At 46.7% G+C, this 21,816-nt stretch overlaps 1 protein-coding gene and 1 pseudogene across 1 annotated transcript in view; both read left to right on the top strand.

Moving 5' to 3' along the window:
* Window positions 1-223: 223 nt before the first annotated feature.
* Window positions 224-6,911, top strand: LOC132334743 (telomere repeats-binding bouquet formation protein 1-like; annotated as a pseudogene).
* A 4,670-nt stretch (window positions 6,912-11,581) lies between these two features.
* LOC132334648 (hydrocephalus-inducing protein-like) overlaps window positions 11,582-21,816 on the top strand; it is a 30,408-nt gene continuing 20,173 nt past the window's right edge. The window contains exons 1-5 of the mRNA XM_059860744.1: window positions 11,582-11,653; window positions 14,136-14,255; window positions 16,059-16,193; window positions 17,651-17,850; window positions 20,460-20,568. Of these exons, the coding sequence (XP_059716727.1) occupies window positions 11,582-11,653; window positions 14,136-14,255; window positions 16,059-16,193; window positions 17,651-17,850; window positions 20,460-20,568 (636 nt within the window). The remainder of the gene's footprint in view (window positions 11,654-14,135; window positions 14,256-16,058; window positions 16,194-17,650; window positions 17,851-20,459; window positions 20,569-21,816) is intronic.

Genomic DNA, 21,816 nt, shown 5'->3' with positions numbered 1-21,816 from the left:
GGCTGTCATAAAAGACTGTATTTCCAAAGGAAAACTCTGCAATACAACAATACATTCAACTGTGTGTGTGAGAGATGACAAAGTAAAAGCAGAAAACTGGGAAATTGCATTTTAGAAAAATGATGTCATTTCTACTGCATATATTATAAACACTGCTAATCTGAACAGAACTGAAAAAACTTTTTCCTTGCTGTTGTAGAACAAGAACAGAGATAAAACAAAAATGAACACTCAAAAGGTGCAGATAAATCAGTGTGGTAAAATAATCTAATATAATTTGTCATTATAATTTGCATCAATTTTACAATGTTTTAGTAGACCACTGAGATAGGCCTGTTGTGGGGTGGTGAGCAGTTGGGAGAACATGCTTTTTCCTAGTTTCCACATTTTGGATACTGTATTGGATATGCAAAGGGTAAATCCAATGCCAAACCTAAACACATAGTAAAATACACCACCACAAATTCACTTTTTTTGTTTTTAATTTGCTAATATTTATCCACATTTTCATTGTATTTTAACTTCTTTAAGAACCCTCAGACCTTGTAAAGGTTTACTGTTAACAATACCTTCTGTCACTGTTAGAAATAATTATCAACTAAGTCTTTTAATGATACCCCAAAGACTAAGAAGCAGATTTTCCAAGTCTGTTTTCCCACCTAGGGTTGTGTGTAGGTGCCCAGAGAATATTTTGTGTTACATCTCCACCCACCTGACTGAGGGCTCTGCTGCTGTGCTGCATGGTTTATGTCTCCTGTACCTCAGTACCACGGAGCAGCCTTGTGCTCTTGGACTCTTTCCTTACTACTCCACAGATTTTCAACTGCACTCTCAATTTTATTTGCACTCTGAATACTTTAATGGCTGTGTATTATTTACACTTAATGCACCTTGCAACTGTGAATGTAACATTTAGTAGTTTACATCAGACTTACTAAGAGTTACTAGTAATGAAAGGCCAGAAATATTAAAAGGAGGCCGTTACTCTGCAAAGGAACTCATGCTCAAATAACAAAGGATGGACAGAAATATTTCTAGGTTTGTTGTTTGTGGCTGAATAGAAGTGATGTAGCTCCATTTTGGCTCACTTCCCCCCCTTTTTTAAATACCCCTACATACTGCATTTTCACAGGTTTATTCTAATACTGACTAGATTAATAGATAGAAAAGATAACAATTTTAATGAAGTTTTTTGTGTTTGCTCCTAGATATTTAAACCTTACTGACCTTACTGCTGGAATGCCTTAAATCTCAGTTGGACTGCCCTCTGTCTCAGCAGGAGGCTGTGGTCACTGTCTATTCCATTTGCCAACAAAACAGTAAGAAAGGCTTTTCCTTAGAAACAGTGCAGGCATTAATGTTCCCCATATATGCCAAGGAACTGGTGGGCACTGTAAGAATGTCTAAAGGACATGAGGCTTGAGATGTTGGAAAATCTTAGAAGCCTTTCATTTTGCAGAGAAACAGAAGCAAAAGTTTCTGTTCTTTTTTCCTCTTGTAGGTGAAGCGAGCGAATACTTTGGAGAAATTGGTGGTTTGATGTTTAAAAATGACCTTGCCAAGTCGAGTGCTCATTGCATTGTAAAGGAAGCAGCTTTATTTACATTGGGGATTATTCTAGAGAGTAATGGCAATAAAAATAACACTGTTTGTATTTCTGAGTGCGCTATGACCCCTGTCATTACTTGTGCTCCTGCTTTGTCTCCATTTTCTTTTGGTCTCACAAAATGGGACTACCAGATTGTCAGTTGGAGCAAGGGCAGGGAAGGTGCCCCAGTTGCCCTGTCCATCCCCAGATTTGATCTGTGCCTTGCTGACTTGTGCACACAGGGTGTCTTTAAGTTACCAGACAGCTGCACTCCCCCTGTCCCTCAGCAGCAAGTGTTCAGTGACTCCTGGATTGTTCCAAAGCTTGCCAGGGTCCTGCTTGGTGTAGAACTCACTGCAGGGGGAAGCCCTCAGGCACTTCATAGTCCTGCCCTGTCTCTGCTCCCCACATAGTGGCCACAATTGAAACTTAATAATTTAAGTTATTGATAAGTAGCTTACTTTAGGACTTAATGGTTGATAAGTAGCTTACTTTAGGACTTAATGGTTTTCACTTTTTGTTTTCAGTGTCTTGTCCACAGACTTTGTGTACTTCTGCATTGCTTGAAGAACTCATTTTATTTTGAATTAAAAAGGATTCTGATGTGAACTTGAAAAGAATGTCTGTTTCTGTCATCTTAGTACTGGTGTCAAATAATGGTAAATTGGTTTTTTTTCTGTGTTATGACAACAGTCCTTTTCTATTTGGCAATCTGCAGTCCAAAATTTGGAACATGCAATAAGCAATGTTGTGGTGAAGTGAATTTATAAAGATGAATGTTTGCATGTAACCGAACCTGAATTGTCGAAGTAGGTCATTGCTCACTGGGATTTCCTTAAACAGCAGAATGTGGTTTAGTTCAAAAAAGAGAGTTTGCAAATGCAAACCCATAGTTTCTGAGAGTGTCTAGAAAGAGAGAGACATAGGAAGGTTATTTACCAATATGTTGATATGATTTTGTATTTCCTTGTGGGGAGGATATGTGCTTAGGAAAGGGAATGTATGTATGTAAATTCAACTTGCTGTTAAGATTTTGTCTGCAGTTGCATTTGTCTCTGGAGTCTTGTGTGTGTTCTCTTTTAGAAAATGGGCAAACCCATGTCAGAGACACAGGCTGCATCAGCCTGCTGCTGCAGTTGTTCAGGTGAACAGGGTTGCAATTCAAACAGACAAATAGTAGGCTGGTTAGCAGCTATGTTTCCTTGACTGTCTGGGACTTGTTTTAATTGTCCTTAACAGAACAACCCTCTCCACATCTGAGAAGAATCTGTCAGCTGAAAACACTGATCCCTGCCATCAGCTCTGGTCCTCAGTGTGCAGCACTCTCTGTGCCTGTGTCAACAACCCCCAGAATGGGAAGTGTTTCTCTGGAAATTGTGGTAGAAGTTCAGAGATATTCTCCTAATCAGTAACACTTTGGTTTCATTTTTACTGTTCAGCTGAAGTTTATTTCATTGTGTTTTGATTTGGGGTAATTTGTTTTTACTTTTCTAGAAGATAATCAGAACATTTGCTGTGGGGTTTTTTCCTATGCCAAAGGGTGGCTCGAGAGTTGCACAGAGCCTGAGATAGTTCGTCCCATCTGTTCATTTCTTGGTCTCACAGTTGCAAACAACTGGAAGTGCAGCTCAAGCTTTACACAGCTTTGCATTTGATAAAAGGAAGTTTAATTCGAGAGCTAAATGGGTTTTTCTTTCTTGTCAATCTCTACAGAGTCATTTGCTGTTCTTCCCACTTTTACTCTGACCACTGTACTCCACCATCTTTACTTACACTGCGCTGTGCTCAAGTCCAGAAAGAGCCACAGTCTGCTTACATTTGATAGGGTCAGTGAAACTGCTGGGAGCTGCTCTGATTAAAAGTGTGTCCAAAAAAAAGTCCTTGTGACATGGCTGAAAACAATGACTTAGGTAGAACTCAGGCATGATGTTTGCCATTTGTGTGCACATATCAGGGTCATGTTTTCCTGGAACTATTTTATATGCAGTTACTGCATTTCTTGAGATTAATGTATCTCCAGCTTCTGTTGTAGAAGAATTATAATGACTGACACATGCACAGAAAAACTCTGATGGACTTACTTGGTGAAATGCTAAAAGAATTTGCAGACTCTGTTGCTTAAATCACATTTTTTCTTTTTTCCACTGAGCAGATGTGCAGAATTCTTTTGTTTCTATTGGAGGATTGGATACATTAGCCAAAGTTCTCCTTGAGCTTGTGCCTGATTCCTGTTTGTGTCACTCCAGCATGAGACTTGCAGTGGTAGTAACAAAGACTCTGGATGCCTGTAATGCTACTAACTGTGAGTGGAAAGACATTTTTGATCTGTGGCAACTTTAAAATGCTATTTTTAAAGTCTTGTGCTGGTGGAAAAGTTGCTGAAATGAATGCTTAAAGGCAGTTAAGTTCTCCACATCCCAGTGGATGTTGCAATGCTTTTTAAAACTCAGAGGTGTAAGTGGGGAGTGATTCAGTTCATCTGAGGTGGATTACTGTCCCATCGTTGCTCAAATAAATGCAGTGAAATTTAAACCCAACTGAAAATTAAAACTGAGATGCTCCAGCCCGTGCTGGGTAAGTAAAGCTGAGCTCTGGGCCTGGATTTGACCAGTCAGTTTGGATCCTGGAGTTGTGCCTATGGCTGAATAATAAATTGTGTAGCTTTAGGAAGCTTTAGTCATTTAGAGGTGGAGCTGAACGGACGTGGTGTTTCTGCACAGCACACTCTGCTCTGGTTTGCTGGCCGGGTACTGCTCTCCTGATGAGGTTTTGTGTTTTCCACAGAAGGTTTGCAGAAACCTGTGATCCTGACGAGCCTGTGCTGTGGCCATGGTGGCTGTATCTCACACTTCTGCCATAAGAGCTTCAAATGGAAGTTGCCAAAAGTTGAAAAGCATCAGCCTGCACTAGTTGTGAGGGTAGTTTCAGCTCAGTTGGGTGTGACAGGACTGGGCCTCAGCGTGGATGCTCTAGCAGTGGTGTTGCCAGTGCCAGGAAGGGCTTGCCCCCTGCTCTTTTTATGGCAGATACTCTGCGTGTCAAAGCTTTTTCAACTCTCTCTGGCTCCATGCTGGAGCTGATCACGGACATGGAGAAACTCAGCAGGGATCTCCAGAAGCTGCACAGTGCAAAGCCCTCCTCATTCATCAGATCTTCTGCCTCCTCTCCGTGGAGCACAGGCTGGGAGGATGGGCAGGACTGGATTTGGGAGCAGCACAGGAGGGGTGGGGTAATCTGAGCTGTTCAAGGTGGAGCAGGGCAGGGCTGAGCAGGCCCAAGGCTTTGAGGGCTCTGTACAGTTCCCTCCAAACCCAGCATTTGATCCTTGGATAATTCCTGTACACTCACAATCGACTTTCTTTTCCTTCCAATCGTTTTAACCAACAGCTGCCATGAGTGTTGTCTTGGCAAAGTATCCCACTGTGTCAGAGCTGCTGAAGCTGCTGTCCAATGAGACACTGAGCACAGGAGAAAAAAATCAGTATTGTTCTAACAATTGGACACTGTACTGAAGTTTGTGGTAAGATTTGCTTTTTCTTTTTCCTGTCTGTCAGCTTTTCCTAAATTCTCATCCACTGACTCCTCCTGTGGTGTCACTTCATCAAGACTGGAACATGAGAGAGTTCAGTTAAATAATACAATGTCAGTATTTGGACAAAAAGTTTTCTAGAATGTTCCATCTTTAAATTTTAAAGCTTGTTAGCAGGAAGTGTCTTTAGTAGCTTTGAAAAGTAGACTAATATTGCTAGAATGCAGAGCTGGGCTTAGGTGTCACAGGGAATAATTAATCCAGACCTGAAAGCTACTACAATCCAGACCTAGCAATCCTACTACAATCCTACCTACAACCCTAAATGGGTTATCTTGAGCACCCTTTTCATGGTCCTTGGCACATACAGCTTCTCTCCACTGCTTACAAGGCCAGGGATATTTGTAAAAGCCATGTAAGAGCATTGGTTTCAAGACACAGAAGCAGTTGGTAGCTCTGAAATGGTTTTGTCATGTTCCTCAGGGCTTGCCCAAGCATATCTGGTACAAATACAGCACTTCAGTTGGTATTTTGTGGTAGTGCAAGCAAAGAGAAAGGGAAATTCATTTGTACTTCTGTTTTTTCTCATGTATGTTCAGAGAAACAAGAAAAAGGCCTTTTGTTCAAAAAGGTTGATTTTTATCCTCTGAGTGCCAATAACATGTTCAATAATTAGCTCAAGAGGTCACAAATTTATTTGAACAGACATTTTTCATGAAGAATTAGTGAAACAAGAATTAATGGAAAATGTCTTTTGAATAGAAAAATTATTTAAAAATTATTTCAACAGAAAAAAGGTTTCTCTTCAAATGTCAACACTGTCAAAATAAAAATGTTAAAAGTTTTTATTTCCTTTTTTTTTTAAGTTTAAAGAAGAAAGAATAATGTTTAGCAAGTTACCAGTTATATGATTCCGTATGTGAATGAGATCACAATAAAAATTCAGCCAATGACAGAAGAAATGAGGAGGAACAGATTGGCTAGACCAGGCTTAAGCTACTAATTTTATTTTGCTAAATAGAAACCTTGAGATTTTGATATTTCTGCATCCCAGGCCTCACAGAAATGTTTCCTATCTACTCCAAGAGCAGGTCATGGAAGAGAAGAAATACAGGAGTCATTATTCAAATGTTTTAGGCCACAATTAAATGAGCTTGGAACTCCATCGAATAAGTGGTCTCAGTCCTTCAGTTTTCTTACAGCAACCTGAGTTCTGGTCACATCATCCTGTGGGATGTAAAGCTCTCCTGCTGTCACTGCAGCAGGCTCGGGTCTGGAATGAAAATCTCTCTTTCTGCAGAAACTTGCAGAGAGTTGCCAGTATTGGCCCCTACAATGACTGTAAGGTGAAGGTGTGTGGGGCTGAAACCAAACCTTTCCTTTACCATGTCTTGTTCTAGAAGAGAACCAGTGTGAGCTGCCTCAGAACAATGGTCTGCCACTCATGATTCAGGTATTGACAGAATCTCAGGACGAGGAGCTCGTCAAAGCTGCTACTTTTGTGCTGCAGAGCTGCAAACAAATGAGTAAGCTTGCTGTGACTGCTTTAAAAAGCAGAGGGATTGTTTCCATCTCTGTGTTCTGCTGATTCCCCAAGTGATTTTAACTTTTGTGGCAGCTTTTTTTGTAATTCTGTGTACTCCAAAATATCTTTGTTTTCTGCACAGAAATTGCCTATTTGTCATCAAGAACTGACTTAGGCAAAAATAAAAAAGAAGTAAAAAAATTCCAAGAGTGTTGAAAAAATGCATTTGTGAAACCTCTCCATGTAGGGCCAGTTCTTAAAGCTTTCCCATCTCTAATATGTGTGGAAAAGATCAACATTGTCATTTAACACCCAGGGGATACTTTCTTCCTGGGGATGTACCACTAGTGGGAGAGGATAAACCAGGAGATAATCAAGCCTGAAATCATTGTGTCTGCACTGATTTCCAATCTGAAGAAATCTTGATCTTTTTTTCCTAAAGTAGGATGTATTTTTGGGCCCCGTTTCAGTTTTTTATAAATTATCTGTACAATTCCTCCCATGAAGCAGAGAGACCTTGTCCTCTAATCTCTAGAGTGTGGAGGGTGTGCAGTTGCTAATTAGGAAAAAACAAACCTGTATCTCCATTTCTGTGCTGCAAGCACAACAGAGAGGTTTGTGTCAGATTAGGGAGGTGTGGAGATTTGTAGTGTCCATTACTATGGAGTTGTTTTTTTAAAAAAGCAGTGACTCGTACTGGTGAAGAACCCAGAGTTAATTCAATGAAAAAGCTTTTTTTTCTTTCACAGCATCATTGTGGAAACAGTTTGTAGGAACTCTAATTGCAAGTTCACCTTTTGTAACAGCAGCTTATATTTCATGTGTGTTAACATTTATGTAGAAATCATAGTTTTATAAAAATTGTAATTTTGCATTAAATTATTGGGGCTGTCCCTTAGCATACAAAAATGTAATAAATGCTTCTTAAATGTTGTGTTTACATGATAAAATTTTATTTATTAATGTTGTTTTATATTTTATAAAGCTGAACAGTTGCTCTGAAATGATATGATAACTCATTAAATGTGAACAGTGCAGAAGAATTGGATATGCAAGTCAGAAAAAGATGTCTGCAAGATAGCTGGAAGAAAGCAAAAGTAATTTTACAGAGAATAAACTCAATTGAAAAACAGCATGATGAGGTTGGCCTACTTACCGAAATGGGATAAAACTAATCACATCTTTCCAGAGTTTGAGGAGCAAGCAAAAGTAAAGCCTTAAGATAAGTTCAATGTGAGCAAAAAACCTAGGAAAAAACGTTGAATTTGTGTGAAACGACAACCTGCAACATTTATCAGTATTGTAGATCAGCCTGAGTTACAGATGTGCAGAGAATGGAGGCATCTGTATTGTAGGAAGTATTCTAGTTTCCTGTAAACCCAGATTTTCTATAAGCTAGAAAAAGAAGTTGAAGTAATTTGTAATTGCTAGACATTCAAACCTGTAATTTTAATATTTGGGTGCATGAAATGCTCAGGATTGTATGGCTGTGGGAACTGATTTACTGATCTACCCCAAATGGTGGATATTTTTTTTATATATATATATATATATATATATAACCTCCCCTCTCCTAGAGAATGTGTTAGTAGTAGAGGTAGGTAATGACTGAAGGAGGCGTGCAATGACATGGATTTTTTTCCCCTTCTTTTCAAATTAATACATACTGCATAAAATAAAGTATCTTACTCTGCTGCCAGGTTGGTATGCTCTCATTTCATCCACTGACAGTCTGGTTTCCTTTCCAACCTGAAAGATCATTTCCTTTTTTATGTCTTTCAGGACATGATTGAGACTGGTGGAACAATGAAAGCTCTGCTTTCCAAAATAAAAGACAAGAAACCAAGGGATGGTAAGAGGTAGATCCTTGTAAGGTACAAGGATAAAGCCACTAACTAACATCTTCAACTCATTTGGGTCAATAGGCAGTGTATGCTGACAGGTGCTTGTTTGGCTTGAAGTTTGGAATGGGAGGAAGCAAATGCAGGAAGTAATCCTTATCCAGCTGCTGAAAAATTAACTGTTTCTTCAGCTGGGAAAGGGACCAGGGCACTGCCATCTTCACTGCTCAGATAATTATAAAAAGGTTTTATGGCTCTTGCCATGCAGTCATCAAGTCTGATGGATTCCCTGTTTCTTACTTTATGTTTGAAGGAAATTCAGCTCTTTCCATAGCTTTTCTAACACCACCTCAGTTGCCTCCATACTAGAATGACAACACTCATAATATTTCTTCATACTGTCAACCATAGAGGTTTTCAGAATCTGAGAGTCTGTCAGCCCTGGGAAGATGACTTCAAGTAGCATTCTAGATCTGCTTTTAGTAGATCTCAAAAGAAATTGTGTGGAATATCCCTGTGTCTGTCAAGTAACCACAATGCTCTGTAGAAACAGTTGCTTTAAGCATCAGGTATCCAGTCAGTCTTTCTAGTGACTGTCCAGGAGGTTCTCAGGTTCTTCTGAAGTGCACAGGAAAAGCAAGAATAGATATGATTTTGCAGAAGAAATTGTCCTTTTCTCCCTTCCCCCGACTAAAATCGTTACCAGCCACTTGGACATGCTTCCCCCTCTGTGCTATTCTAGTGTGCATTGCTGCACGGAAGGGCAAAGATCTGAGACACGGGATTGAAGGGAACTGAATACAAAGTCGAGCCACTTGGACAGACAGATCAGAGCCTTTGCTTCTCCCTCCACTTCAAGGCTGAACACTCCTTCTTTCTGTGCAATCATCTCACTGTTTTAATTGAAGTGCATGATTTAAGACACTTATGGGAAGTGTCGAGAGCCTGGGTTCCCCCCCGGCCGCACCTTCCTTGTGCAGGAGCAGCCCGGAGCTGGGGCCGAGGCCCCGGCGATATCGAGCGCTGCCGCTGTGGCCCGTCACGTTCCGGGCCCCGGAGCGGATTCCTCCCCCTCCGGCCGGGGACCGAGGGGGCAGCAGGGCTGGAAGGAGCGGGGACCGAGGCCCGCCCGGCGTCACCGCCCCCGGCCCGGCCCCGACAATCGGGTGCTGCGGTTGCCGGGGAACCGCGGGCGCGGCCACAGCGGCTGTGACGGCGCCGCCGCCTCAGTTGCCGCAGAGCGCGCTCCGGGCTGGTTGTTCGCAGCCTGGGCTCGTGCAACGGCTGCACTCAGCGATTCACTAAGGGTCTTGTGCACAGAGATTGTCTCTGCCAGCCATCCCTGGACTCGCAGGGCATTGGTCTCTGCCAGCGAGGAGTCCTCAATTTCATTTGAAGGTAAAGATTGATTGTGCTTTTTTGTTTTGTCCCATCTGTGCTCTGAAAGAGAATTCCAAAAGGAAACAGAGGATGGGATAATGTGCAGCTGAATAGATGAACGATATATGGTCTACTGATGGTGCTTTTTTTCCCCTGAAGAAATGCAGAATTTCCTAAATGTAGTAGTCTATAGGCATTTTTTTTCCCTATAGTGATGACTTAAACTGCTTAAAGGTGAATGAGTTCTACTCAGGTGTCTGTGGGTTGTTATGGTCTGGTTCTTAAAATTATTAGGGAGATGCTCCTGAATTAAGGTGCAAACAGGACCATATGCCAAAGTCAATTGTCTGGATTTGATGTAACAGCAAATGTGAGGAAGAGAGAGAGAGAGAAATAGAGAAGGGAGTTGGGGAGGGGGAGAGAAAGAGAGTGGCCAATTAAATAGAAAGTAGAAAGTATCACCATTGCATGGATCTCACTGGCATTCCATGAAATCCTCTTCTGGTCTTCTCTGTGGTGAGGTGTCACAAAACATGAGACTCCAATGGATTCATGCAGATTTGGGCAAGGTGGGACTGCCCAGGTTCCTGCCTGGGGTGGGGCAAGTTGGACTCTGTCTCTTGCTACTTTCAAATAAGATAAAATCTTTAGCACCAGTATATCCTTTTGAGCCTGCTGTGAATTGGGTTGTGGATTTTCAGATCTGTTGTGTTCCTTTGCATGCCATGCAGTCACCTGGTGCAAGGCCTCAGGAATGGGTCTGGGGGCACTCTGGAGGTCTTTGATGGGTTCTGACACCCCGTCAGCTGCCCCTGATGGGAATGTCCCCTGGATGTGGCCTTCTGGGGCTGGGGGGTTTTAGAGCTGAGCCAGATTGTCTGAGGGAGGATGGGTGTCCACTGCCCCTTACCAGAGGTTGTGCCACAAGCCCAAAATTTCCTCTTTCCCCCTATGTTGATGGGAGGTTTGTGTGCAAAGCTGGCCTCAGCAGATGAGTCTGTAGCTATGACTTCCCCAGCCTGAAGGCAGAGAGAGCTGATTTTCAGGACAGCTGCTGGGTTTGGCTTGGTTGTGGATACATTTTTCTCAATTAGCCTTGTTTAGTTCTCCCCAGACCTGAGCTAGGAGGACAATAGTGTCTCCTTGATCTTGTCTCAAGTTCCCTTAGGTGGCTTAACTCACAGTCCCAAGTTTGAATAAGGAGGCATTTTCAGGGAGGGGTGGGCTTCAGTGGTGGCAGATTCTTGATTCAGTTTTGTCAGAATGGGCAAAAAGTCCTTCCTAACAAGATTTAAGCCATTAGCCATTACATTTCAGTCTCTCCCAAGTCCTGTGAGAAGCAGCTGAGAGAGCAGGGGTGCTTTAGCCTAAAGAAGAGGAGGCCCACTCTAGCTATTTTTAAGTAATATTTAAGCTACAGCTTGGTCTGTTCCAACTATTCTTAATATTCATCTTCTGAGCTCCAGGTTTCAGTACAATCCATATTTAAGTTGCACAAGGCAGCCATATAGCTCAAATAAAGTCCAACTAGAGGCCTAACAATACTAGCTATTTATGCCAAACAAGCACTCAGCTACTTTCAAATCATATCAAATTGTTTAGCACCAGTATATGCCTTGAAACTGCCATGGATTGGGTTGTGGATTTTCAGAGTTCCGTTGTTGCTCCTTCCAGTTTTGTTGAGGCACTGTCGCCCTCTGTGACATCATCCCTTGGAGATGGCGTCTGGATTGCCCAAGAAGACACCACCACCTCGTCTTTTGCTCAGGGAAAGGCTGAAGCCAGACACTGTGAGTGGCCACTGGGGCTGTGTTAAGGCTGGCACCTGCCCTGGTGTCCCTGCTCTCCCTGGCCCTGTTGTCCAGCAGCGCTGTGAAGCTGCAGAGCCCCTCCCCAGCCCTCTGTGCCGTGCTCCTGTTGCTGGGGGCTGTCCTGGTGCAGCAGGGAACACTGTGGGATGCTTCAGTTGTGTCTTGCCTGGCTGTGCCAGTGGAGCCAAGTGAAACCAATGTACAGCTGAAGCCCTGAGCAGGTGTTCTGTCCCTTTCCCTTTGCCACAGGAATTCCTTCTGTCAGACTGGGCACTCACCTGTGCTGCTCTGACCATCCTGCCCTTGGCCACCCGGGCATGTCGGGGAGGAAACCTCAAACTCTGCCCAAAGCCTTGGGAGCCATGGCTGGTCCCAGCTGGAAGAGCTTCCAAAGCAGCTGTTCTCTCCCAGCTGCTGTGTGGGCACAGATCCAGCCCTGCAGGCAGCACTGGAGCCATGGCCACAAAGGTCCCTTGCTGTCTGGATCTCCCTTGGCTGAAGATGCCCCAGTGCTGAGGCTCTGTCAAGGAGATCCCTCTGTTTTCTTCTGTGGAGGGCTCTGTCAGCCCAGACAGAGAAAGCAATTTAACAGGGAGAACCAAAACCTGGACACATTCCTGTGCACCTCCCTCTTGGTACAGCTTTGTTTTCTTGCATCTGTTGGACTCAGCCAGCAGCGATATCTCCTTGCTGTGAGTTCTGAGTGTTGTGCAGGGATGGAGTTCAGGCAGTTCTGAGAGCTCCTGCCCATTTTCTGGAAAGGTCACTGCCTCAATCCAAGGAAATGTAAGAGGAAACAAATGCCCAAAGAGCAGAAATCCCCAACCATGTCCCATCCTGTCCTGGAGAAGCCAATGGGACGGAGCCATGTGGCTGGAGTGTGTGTATTGCACTCTGTATTATTAATTTACTGATGCTAAGGATTTCAGCAGGAAACTTCCAGGGCTCCCAGGACTGTCCTAGTGGCTGTGATCACAAGTTATTCACCAGTGCCACTTGTTCAAGAAAAGCCTTTCTGAACAAGCCATCTCTGAGGCTCTAGCTGGTGTATTTTTGCCTTTCAGCTGCTTCCCTCTAAGTTCCAGAGGGAGAAGACTCCCAGCAGGAAGAAGGAGGCCAGCACTGGGGGGAGTATTCTGCCCAGAATTGGCCCATTTCCAGACAGGAGTGAGACTGGTCCAAAGGTAGCCTTTTCCTGCTCTTTTCCTTTCTGTTGAACATGAAGTTTGAAGGGGGTGTGTGCTTGTGACAGGCTTGCCTCCAGCAAAACAGCTCAGTGTCCAGGTGCTGTTGTCATTGCAAACTGCTGGAAGGGGTGGACTGGGAGTCCTGGTGTGCACTAAGTTACACAAATAACCTCTGCTGGAGCTGCTGGGCTGTGCTGGAGTGTAGCTGCCATTGCTAATGGGGGAAGGCTGGGGACACAAAGGCACAACATTGCCATTTGCCATTCTCCTGCTGAGAGAGCCTCCTCTAGCTTTGGTGTGGTCACTATCAAATGCTTGGGGTCACAGGATTCCCTCCAGAGTGGCAGTGTTGGCCTTTGAAGGCCAAGGATGTGCAGGAATTACTTCAGATTTAGCAAAACAAATTGCATTCCTGCTTTGGGCTGGAAGAATGTGTTGGACCCTTACAGGGTGTTAGATTATGCAGGCTGCCAGATGTGCAGGGGACTGGCCCTGGGCAGAGAGGAATGGATGTGCTTTATCAGGATCAGTGCCTACTTAGAGGTGTGTTTAAAGCTGCTTTTCTGGCAGGATTGGCTCAGTAGAAAGCACAGTCCAAAGGGGTAGGTGACCAAGGTGGGCTGTTGAGCAGGAAATTGGCAGCAGGAGACATGGAACAAAGTGGTTAAGGATTGTCCTGGAGAGGGGCATTGGGAACACCTCAGGGAAGGGCACAACTAAGGGACAGTGTGCTGCAGCCATTCCCTTCAGCAGAATGTGTCTGCTGTGAAGTCCCATAGGAGACCTGCTTTTGACCTCCTCTGGTCCTGTGCTCTTCTTCTGATGTTTAAGTTCTAGAGCAAAAAAGATATTTGCAGTTGTGTGGGCCTGGGTTTCCCTGTCTCAGAATAAAGGACATCCCAGAATTGTTTCCCATGGAGTCTCCTGTAAATCCATGGGTTTTACTTACTCCATGAGTGCTCAGTCAGTGCCCCAGAGCTCTGTGACCACATGGGCACAGGGCTGTGCTTAAGGGAAGTGCTGCCTGGCATTGTGGAGAAAGAAACCTGGAGAAATAGATGCCAAAAGAGCAGCTTGGCCTGAGCCTGCTCTGTGTGGCCCAGCAGCTCTGGATCACTCAGAGCAGAGGTGGGTGAGCCACTGTTTGCCCAGTGTGGGCTGGGCAGACGTGCTCGCCCAGAGTCTGTACTTCCCTGGGGATCAGTGGAAGATTTTCCTTCATGAACCTTCCTCCCAGCAGCTGAAGCTCTCCCTGCTCTCTCTCACCTCTCCAGCTGCCGTCAGCTGCCCCGAAACAGAGCTGGTTTGGGGTTTCCCCACCAGAGCTGGTATTTCAGAACTTCGTCGCTCGGGAGGTCTCTGAGATGGAGCTGTCTCTCATTAATAAGGACAAGGTAAGTGCTGGCACCCAAAGCTTTAACACTGTGCTGGAAGAGGAGAGTGCTGTCATTCCCCAGTGTACAGCAAAGCAAGTTGTCTGCTGCAGCACATGCAGAAGAAAATGTCTCAGCACCTTGTTCTGCAAGATGCTGGAAATCTTCCTGTGCTGGGAATTGTCCCCTGATTTTGGCCATGCAGTGATGGTCTCTATCCCAAAGGAGTTTCCTTCTCTTGCAAGCTCTGCATTGACAGGAATGTTGAGGGCTGTACAGTTCTTTCCTGCTCTCATGCTGTGCCTTGAGTCTATCCCACACCCTGTGTCTCCTTAATTAATCTTGGCTCCTGGTAGGAGTCTCTGCCTCTCTCAGCCAGTTTGGCTCCCTTTGTGCAGCTGACAGTCAAAGCTCAGGGGCTGAGTCTTCTGCACTTTGTGCTGGAATCACTTCTCATCAATGGCATTGGCACTGCAGGAGACGTGTTCTGAAAGAGCCCTGCAATCAGGCTGATGGAGCAGAAGCAGTGAGAGGCCTTTAGGTGCCACTTCAGGCTCCTGCTCAGCTTCATCCAGTTCTGCTCAGCTTTTCCAAAAGGAACAGAGTGCTCTGCTTTCCCTTTGGAGAACCACAGCAGATCCAAAGCCATGTGCTCCTGGAGGTTTCCACGTTCACTTGAAGAAATTGGGATTGTTTTGCATTTTGCCAAGAGAGCTGAGAGGGGGGAAAAGTTGAAAAATGTCAGCAGTTGTGTTCCAGCGTAAAGAGGAAAACTTGAGACCATTGGAATTTCAGTCAGGGAATTATTTTCTCAAGGGGGGCTTGTGCCAAGTGTGGGCTGGTGGGAGGAGACAGGAGGGAATCCAAATCATCTGGTTTAGACTTTTGGAGAGCATTTTGGTGCTCAGGGGTTGATGCTCTCAGTGTGCCAGAAAATGCATGTTTGCTGTGTCTGTGAATGCCAGAGGGCAGAACCTGGCCTGCTGGCTGCAGGCAGGAATGCCCAGCAGCCCGGCCTGCCTGCACAGGCAGCAAGAAGGCCTGGAGAGCCAAGACTGGCTTTTTATCCTGGAACCACACTGTCAGTCAGTGCTGGTCATGTTTCTCCAGGCAGAAAAGGCCTTTGAAGCCCACAGTCAACAGGCACAGCCTGTCTGTGTTTCTGTCACTTTTGGCAAGCTGATTGCTCTCATGGTTTAATGATTCTTCCTTGCTGCTTTACTGGGGATTTAATGGGCATTGCAATTCTCTTTGCCATCTCCTTGTTTTAGGGGTTGTCTTGCTGTGTTCCTTCCTTCTTTTGCTTTTCAGGTTTGCTTTTCTTCCCAGTAAGGCCACAGGGCTTGGTCTCCTCTCTTGCTGCTCTGCCTGCCTGACTGTATCCCCACAACATCCTTACCAAAGCTAGATTTGCTAGAAGGGAATTTCTTCCTTCCCCCAGGACAATGTGCTGGTTTGCTTTCAGGGAGCACATTCCCCTCTGGAACATGACAACTGCATGGCTGTGTGGAGGCAGAAGCCAGCAGGTTTTTTGGCCTTGTTGAATAGGCAGATGACTTGGTTCAGGTGCTCTGTCTCCATCCTCCTGGTGCTGACCTGCTCAGCCCTTCCTTGCCAGCAGGCACTGCCCTACTGGCCCTGGCCAAAATGCTGGAGGCAGACAGAAGGGATTCCAGTTCACCCTTGTGAAGGATGTGCCTGTGCCTGCAGAGCTGAAAGTGCTTTGGGAAGGGGCCAAGGAGGGATGCCAGCAGGGCACGGACAGGTCTCCTCTGGTCCTGTTGGCACAAGTGGCACAATGATCATTTGGTGTCTTTGCTGCAGATTCCTTGGCTGGTGAAGGTGTCCATGGAGAGCTGCCCTTATTTCCAGCTGGCGTGCCCCAGGGATGTGTACCATGTGGTGCCAGCAGGCGCCTCTGCCCCTGTGCGCATCCGCTTCAGCCCCACCGAGAACAAGGTGAGAGTGGAGGAGCCAAAGCACAGAATGATCTGCACAGCCATTGTTTTCCCTGCACTCTGGCTCCAGCCCATTGCATGCTGTGAGCTTGGCTTCAGGCCATGGGCAGGCAGCCTGCAGCCAGTCACACCTTGGCCCCTACTGGCAGGCACTGCAGCCAGGCCTGACAGGCTCTGCTTCCCCTCCCTGCACATCCCTGAGCATTGCCAAGGGAAGATGCAGAGGGAACAGGATGGAAATGACAGAGGGCTGTTGATAGATGTTGGGCCATCTCTAGGTCTAGGGGAAGGGGTTTCATTATGATGGAAAACACCAGAGGAACCAAGAGGTCAGAGAGCTTTCCTCCTTGCTGACTGGCACCAGCTTCCCTGCCTGCCCCTGGGCTGGAGCAAAGACGGTGCTTTTTCACCCCCTCTGCTCTCCAGCCTTGCAGCTGTGCTGTCCCAGAGCACAAGTGAGCATGGTACAGCTGCAGGGCCAGGGCAGAGGATGTGCTGTGCCCGTGAGCCCGGCCTGGCACAGGCACACTGGGCTCTGGGTGCCCTTGGTCAGCAGGAGGTTGCTGAGCTGCAGGGGACTGGGACACCTGCCTGAAGGAGCTCGTGCAGGGCAGGTACAAGCTGCAGGCAGAGCTGTGAGCCCAGGGCTTGTGGCAGTGACACTGCTGGGGCTCTGTCTTCATGCCTGTCCCTGTGCTTGCTCTGTCAGCTGGCACCCATCCCGTGCCAAAGGTGCTTTTGTGGGGAGGTTTGAACAGCAGTGCTGAGGCCCTGGCAAGTCTGATCTCAGTGCTGGGATCTGGAGGGTTCATGTTCTGATCTGGAGGCTTGTTCATAGGGAAGGGTTTAGGACATGGCATGGAAGGGAGGAAACCTTGCAGGGAAACAAAGAGAGGCCCTTTCCAACAGCATCCTGCTACCTCTTGGCACTGTTCTTCTCCTGGCTTGGTAGGAGAGGCAAAGTTAGAGAGGAGTTCTGAGCCAACTGATGTTTCTACAGCAGGCCAGAGGTGCAGGATCTCTTTGGGTGCAGCTGTTTTCTCATCTTCCTTTTGCTGCTTAGAGCCAGTTGAAGACTTTGTCCTATTCTCAGACAGTTGGAATATAGAAACCTAGAGGAATGTCCTGTGTTCCCAAGCACCATGTTCTTTAGAATGAACTTAGGAATTGTTTAACAATCATTAAAATTTAGAGTAAAATTTTGGTGGCCTAGGGTATGGGTATGACCTAGTGATACAAGAGCTGAATGCCACAGAGATAGGTTTTGCAAAAGTGCCCCGGTGCCTTTAAAATGTGACATATTAGTAGAACTTAGTGCTCATTTTAGGGTGCAATAGGTAAATCGATGCCCTTGGAGCATCAATTTACCTATTGCACCCTAAAATGAACAATAAGTTTTTCTTCTGCCATGGGGATGGCACTAAATGCCCTGTGCTGAGGCAGTTTCTTTTCCTGCAGGATTATTGCCACCAGCTGGTCTGCATGACATCAAGGGAAAGGATCGTTGTGCCCATCCGGGCCATTGGTGCCCGAGCTGTCCTGGACTTCCCTGCCCAGCTGGATTTCTCCAAGTGTGCAGTCCAGGGCAGCACCCAGAAGACTCTGCTGGTGCGCAATGTCGGTACCCAGGCAGCTCGTTACCAGCTGAGCACCCAGAGGTGAGGCAGCTCATCTGTCCTTGTGCAAAACACCTTTGGGTGACAGCAGAGCTGGGAAAGAGCAGCAAAAGGAACCAGAGCATTGCAGCTGCTGGCCTGCAGCCTGGCTGGAAGGGAGCAGGATGGATGGCATCTGCTCTTGCTTTCAGTGGCCTTGGAGCTTTCTCGGTCCCAGATTTCCTGGAGGCTGCTGGAACATGTTGGTAGCTGGCTTGCGCCCTCCTGAGCACAAGCAGCTTCTGAAATGCTTCCTCAGCACTGTCAGCCAAATAGACCCATTCCCTGAGAGGCCACAGGCACGTGGCTTTCCAGTGGTCCTGGAGGGGACCTCTGGCAATCATCTGAGCAAACACACTGCTGAAAGCAAGAGCAGAGTCTGGGGACTGCAAGGTGCCATTGGGAGATCTGGACCTGGCTTTAGATGCCATAGAAGGGAACAAACATATCAATGGACCTAGCTAAAAAGCAGAAGAAAACAACGTGTTTTTCAAGAAAACCCCCTCCGTCCCTTATCTTTTCTGCCTGTCAGTTGCAGTAGTGATTCATTGAGAGGATGGATCTAACAGGGTGAGAAGTGTCTTAAGGAGCAGCTCACAATGAACAGAGAAAAGGCCAAAACTGAGCTTGCCAGCCCCATCTCTTGGCAGTGGTTTTCATTTGGTTATTACAGTGTCAGGGATGTCTCCTGCACAGCTCTTCTATCTGTGGGCTCAGGGAACAGCTTAGTGCTGTTGGCTGAAATTCAGAGGAGTTGAGAGATGACTGCTACAGCAGGAACAGAAGAGTCTGGTGGGTCCAGCCCAGGGTGGGATGTAGCAGGTGAAGGGGCTGAATTGCACTCAGTTTTTTCGGCCTGAAACTGAGTCCTGGACTTGGCTGGATCCTCTTCTCCTGATAATTTGAAAAAAAGAAGACACCTTCTTTCTCAGGCAAGCCCTGAAGTCACCTCCAGGAATGTTCTTCCCATCCTGCCATCTGAGGGCAGGAGCATGTAACAGGGGGCAGGAGTGGGAAGGGAATGGAATGGAAGGGAGTGCTGAAGCCTGGCCAGGGATTCCCCTAACTGGCAACTTCTCTGTTCTGATGAAATTTCTGGCAAAAGACTAAGGGAAGAATCCTGTGCCTTGCCCCCAGCAGGCACTGATCCCCCGAGCCCCAGCAGAGAGCTGCAGCAGGGCTGGCATCAGCCCCGGGGCAGATGCAGGAGCACGTGCACTGATCTGGCTCTGGGGCTGCTGGGGCCTTGTCTTTCCTCCCCTCCCTCCAAAGTCTCACGTCCAGCCCATAAACATTGGTGGCCCAAGGCTTCTCCACCAGCCAGCAGTGATGTTCTCCCCAGTGGCAATGGGAACAGCTCAGCCCATCATTGCAGCAAGAGGTCCTTCATGAGCAGAACCTGAAGCAAGTTCATCAGCTGTCACTGCTGACATGAGCAAAGCTCAGCTTGCCAGATGTTCTCTTTGTTTTTGTGTGTGATGCATTCATCACCAAAGTCCCCAGAAGACACTTTGAAGTGACAGATTGACCAGCAGCAAAGCACCAAGGCCAGGAACTTTTGTTTGCTCAGTGGGGCTGTAGAAGAGCACAAAGCCCAGCAGCTGCTGGGCAGAAGCACTTTTCCCCTGGGCTGTCCCTGAGCATCAAAGCACAGAGTCTTGTGTTTGTCAGGCAAGAGCTCTTTACCTGGTGATCAATGCTGATTGCTCCTGGTAAATCCAAAGTGTGCACCAACACAGTTGCATAATTATTTCCAACACATTGCACAGAGTTTGTCTGGTGGGCCAAGCAAGCAGTTACCAGCCTGCATGACAACCCAGAGTCCCAGACTGCATTGCTGGTAAATACACAGAAACCTCCTGTTCTGTTTCCTTGATGTGCTCCTGCTGATGGTGCTTCATTGAGCTGGGATTGTACCCTTCGGACTGTAAATGGCATCCTCCTTTTGGGTCTTGTTTCCAGGTCACTGTATTGCTCTAATCTGCAGTTGCACTCTTTCAGAGTTTCTATTGCTCCTTTTCTTAGAAAAGGAAGCTCTCATTGAAATGCTGATAAAATGTGTCTTTTTGGCTAAATCAGGATGTTTTCAATGGAAAAGAAACCAAAGAACCACACTGCAACAGTAACTATTCCTTGGTCTTCAGGGAATAGTTCCTTCTCCCTGTCTGATTGCTAGGCTGTAATCTGCCAGGACAGGGAGTGCCCTAACGTTTGCATCTCCTGAGATGAGGTTCATAGGCAGCAGGAAAAGAGAAATTCCTGAGGCAGTCAGTGTCAAGTCGTCATGCAGATAGCTCTGAACCCTCTCTGTGCTCTTCAGAAACCATTCTCTGATGGGATTGGTGGCAGTGGGACCCTTGAGCCTCATTGCAGAGAGCTGGATGCAGAGTATGGGGGAGCTGAGGTCATTTTAGCCCCAGGATCTGGTGAGGGCTGGATCTCCTCAGCAGTGGCTCAGTGGCTGTTTCTGATGCTGTCTGTTCTGGCTGTCTTCTGCTGCCTGTGCTTGGTTTGCTCCCTGCTTGCCCCAGGGAGCTGCAGTGAGCTGCAGTGCAGAAGGAATCTCCTGGCCAGGTGTCCCCCCAGCCCTGCTCCCTCTCTCTGTGTTGCAGTCCTTTCTCCGTGGTGCCGGCCACAGGAGCTCTGGGCGCTGGTGACACCGTGCAGGTGACAGTGGGATTTCACCCGCGGGCCAGCGGTGACCACTGGGGCTCCCTGGCAGTGAGCTGCAGCACAGGTGAGTGCTGGGCCCTGCACGGGCACAGGACAGTTCTGCACCATGGCTCCCTGCTGTCCCATCCCCTGCATTCCCTCCAGAGGTACCTCCCCTGCTCAGCTTCACCCCAAAGCAAACTGAGAACTCCTTGGTCTTTAGGGGCTTGAGAAAGTGAATCCCCTCTAACAGGCAGAGATTTTGGACTCCTGTTGTGCTGGGAGTTGCTGAGTGGAGGAAAGAGGATCCCTGATTCTCCACTCCCATGTGGCTATGCCTGGCTGAAGTTTTATTTGATTCCTGGGCAGTGCTGTAGGTGAGGTCTCCATCAGACTCTCTCCAATGCAGTGGATTTCTTGCACACCTCTGTCCCATGTGTGTCTTCTCCCCTGGCTTGCCACAGACCCTTTTTCTCTGTGGCCCTTAGACATAGATGTAGTTTCTGTCTAACAACATTTTCAGGTGCTCTAGTTCTTTTTTTTGTGACAAACCCAAACAAATTTTTCCCTGTCCCCATTTCCCAGGCTGTTCCTGCTGTTGCAAACCTCTCACATCTGTCTCCCATTTGATTTCTACACTGAGGAATCCCATTCTGTCTTAATGGAGAAGCTGCTCTGTACTTACTCATCTTTGTCCCTTTTTTATTTCATTTGCAATGCTGCAGCTTGGTTTTTCAGATCAGAACAATATCAAATATTTCAAGACTGATGTGGCTGTGGCTTTGGCCAGGGAGATGATGATGATGATGATGATGATGATTTTCATGGTGTTCATTTTGCAGTGGTTTGTCACATTGCAGAGACAGGCTGGTTGTATTTCCTCCCCTGTGTCCCCTCCTGCTGGGGGCTGTCACTTCACTTGTTCCTCTGGGCCTCCTTTTGCTGCCCACCTGCCCCCAGGCATATTTGCTGGTCAGCAACAAGGGATCCAAGGGATCAGGAGAGACAGAGTCTGGTGGGATGCCCAGGGAGAGTCTGGGCAAGGCAGGACTGAGCAAGGCTCCTCAGCCCTGTCACCTGAAGGACTTGGATGCAGAAATCCTGGTGATCTGAGTGGTCACCAGAGCACATGGACCAATCTCCCTGTCCATACTGTCACCTTGGGGCCAAATCTCCACAAACACCCTCAGAAATAAGGTGTTTAAGGAGCTGCCCAGGACATCCCCACACTCTAACACAGAGCTGTCAGGATGGGATAAATGCACTGATTCACAGAACTGCTCATTCAGCTCAAAACTGGGACACTTTCTTCTGTGC

Source organism: Haemorhous mexicanus, chromosome 16 (genome assembly GCF_027477595.1).
Source record: "Haemorhous mexicanus isolate bHaeMex1 chromosome 16, bHaeMex1.pri, whole genome shotgun sequence".
NCBI lineage: Eukaryota > Metazoa > Chordata > Aves > Passeriformes > Fringillidae > Haemorhous > Haemorhous mexicanus.
The sequence above is the reverse complement of the archived record's forward strand: the minus strand, read 5'-3'. Positions and strand labels throughout refer to the sequence as shown.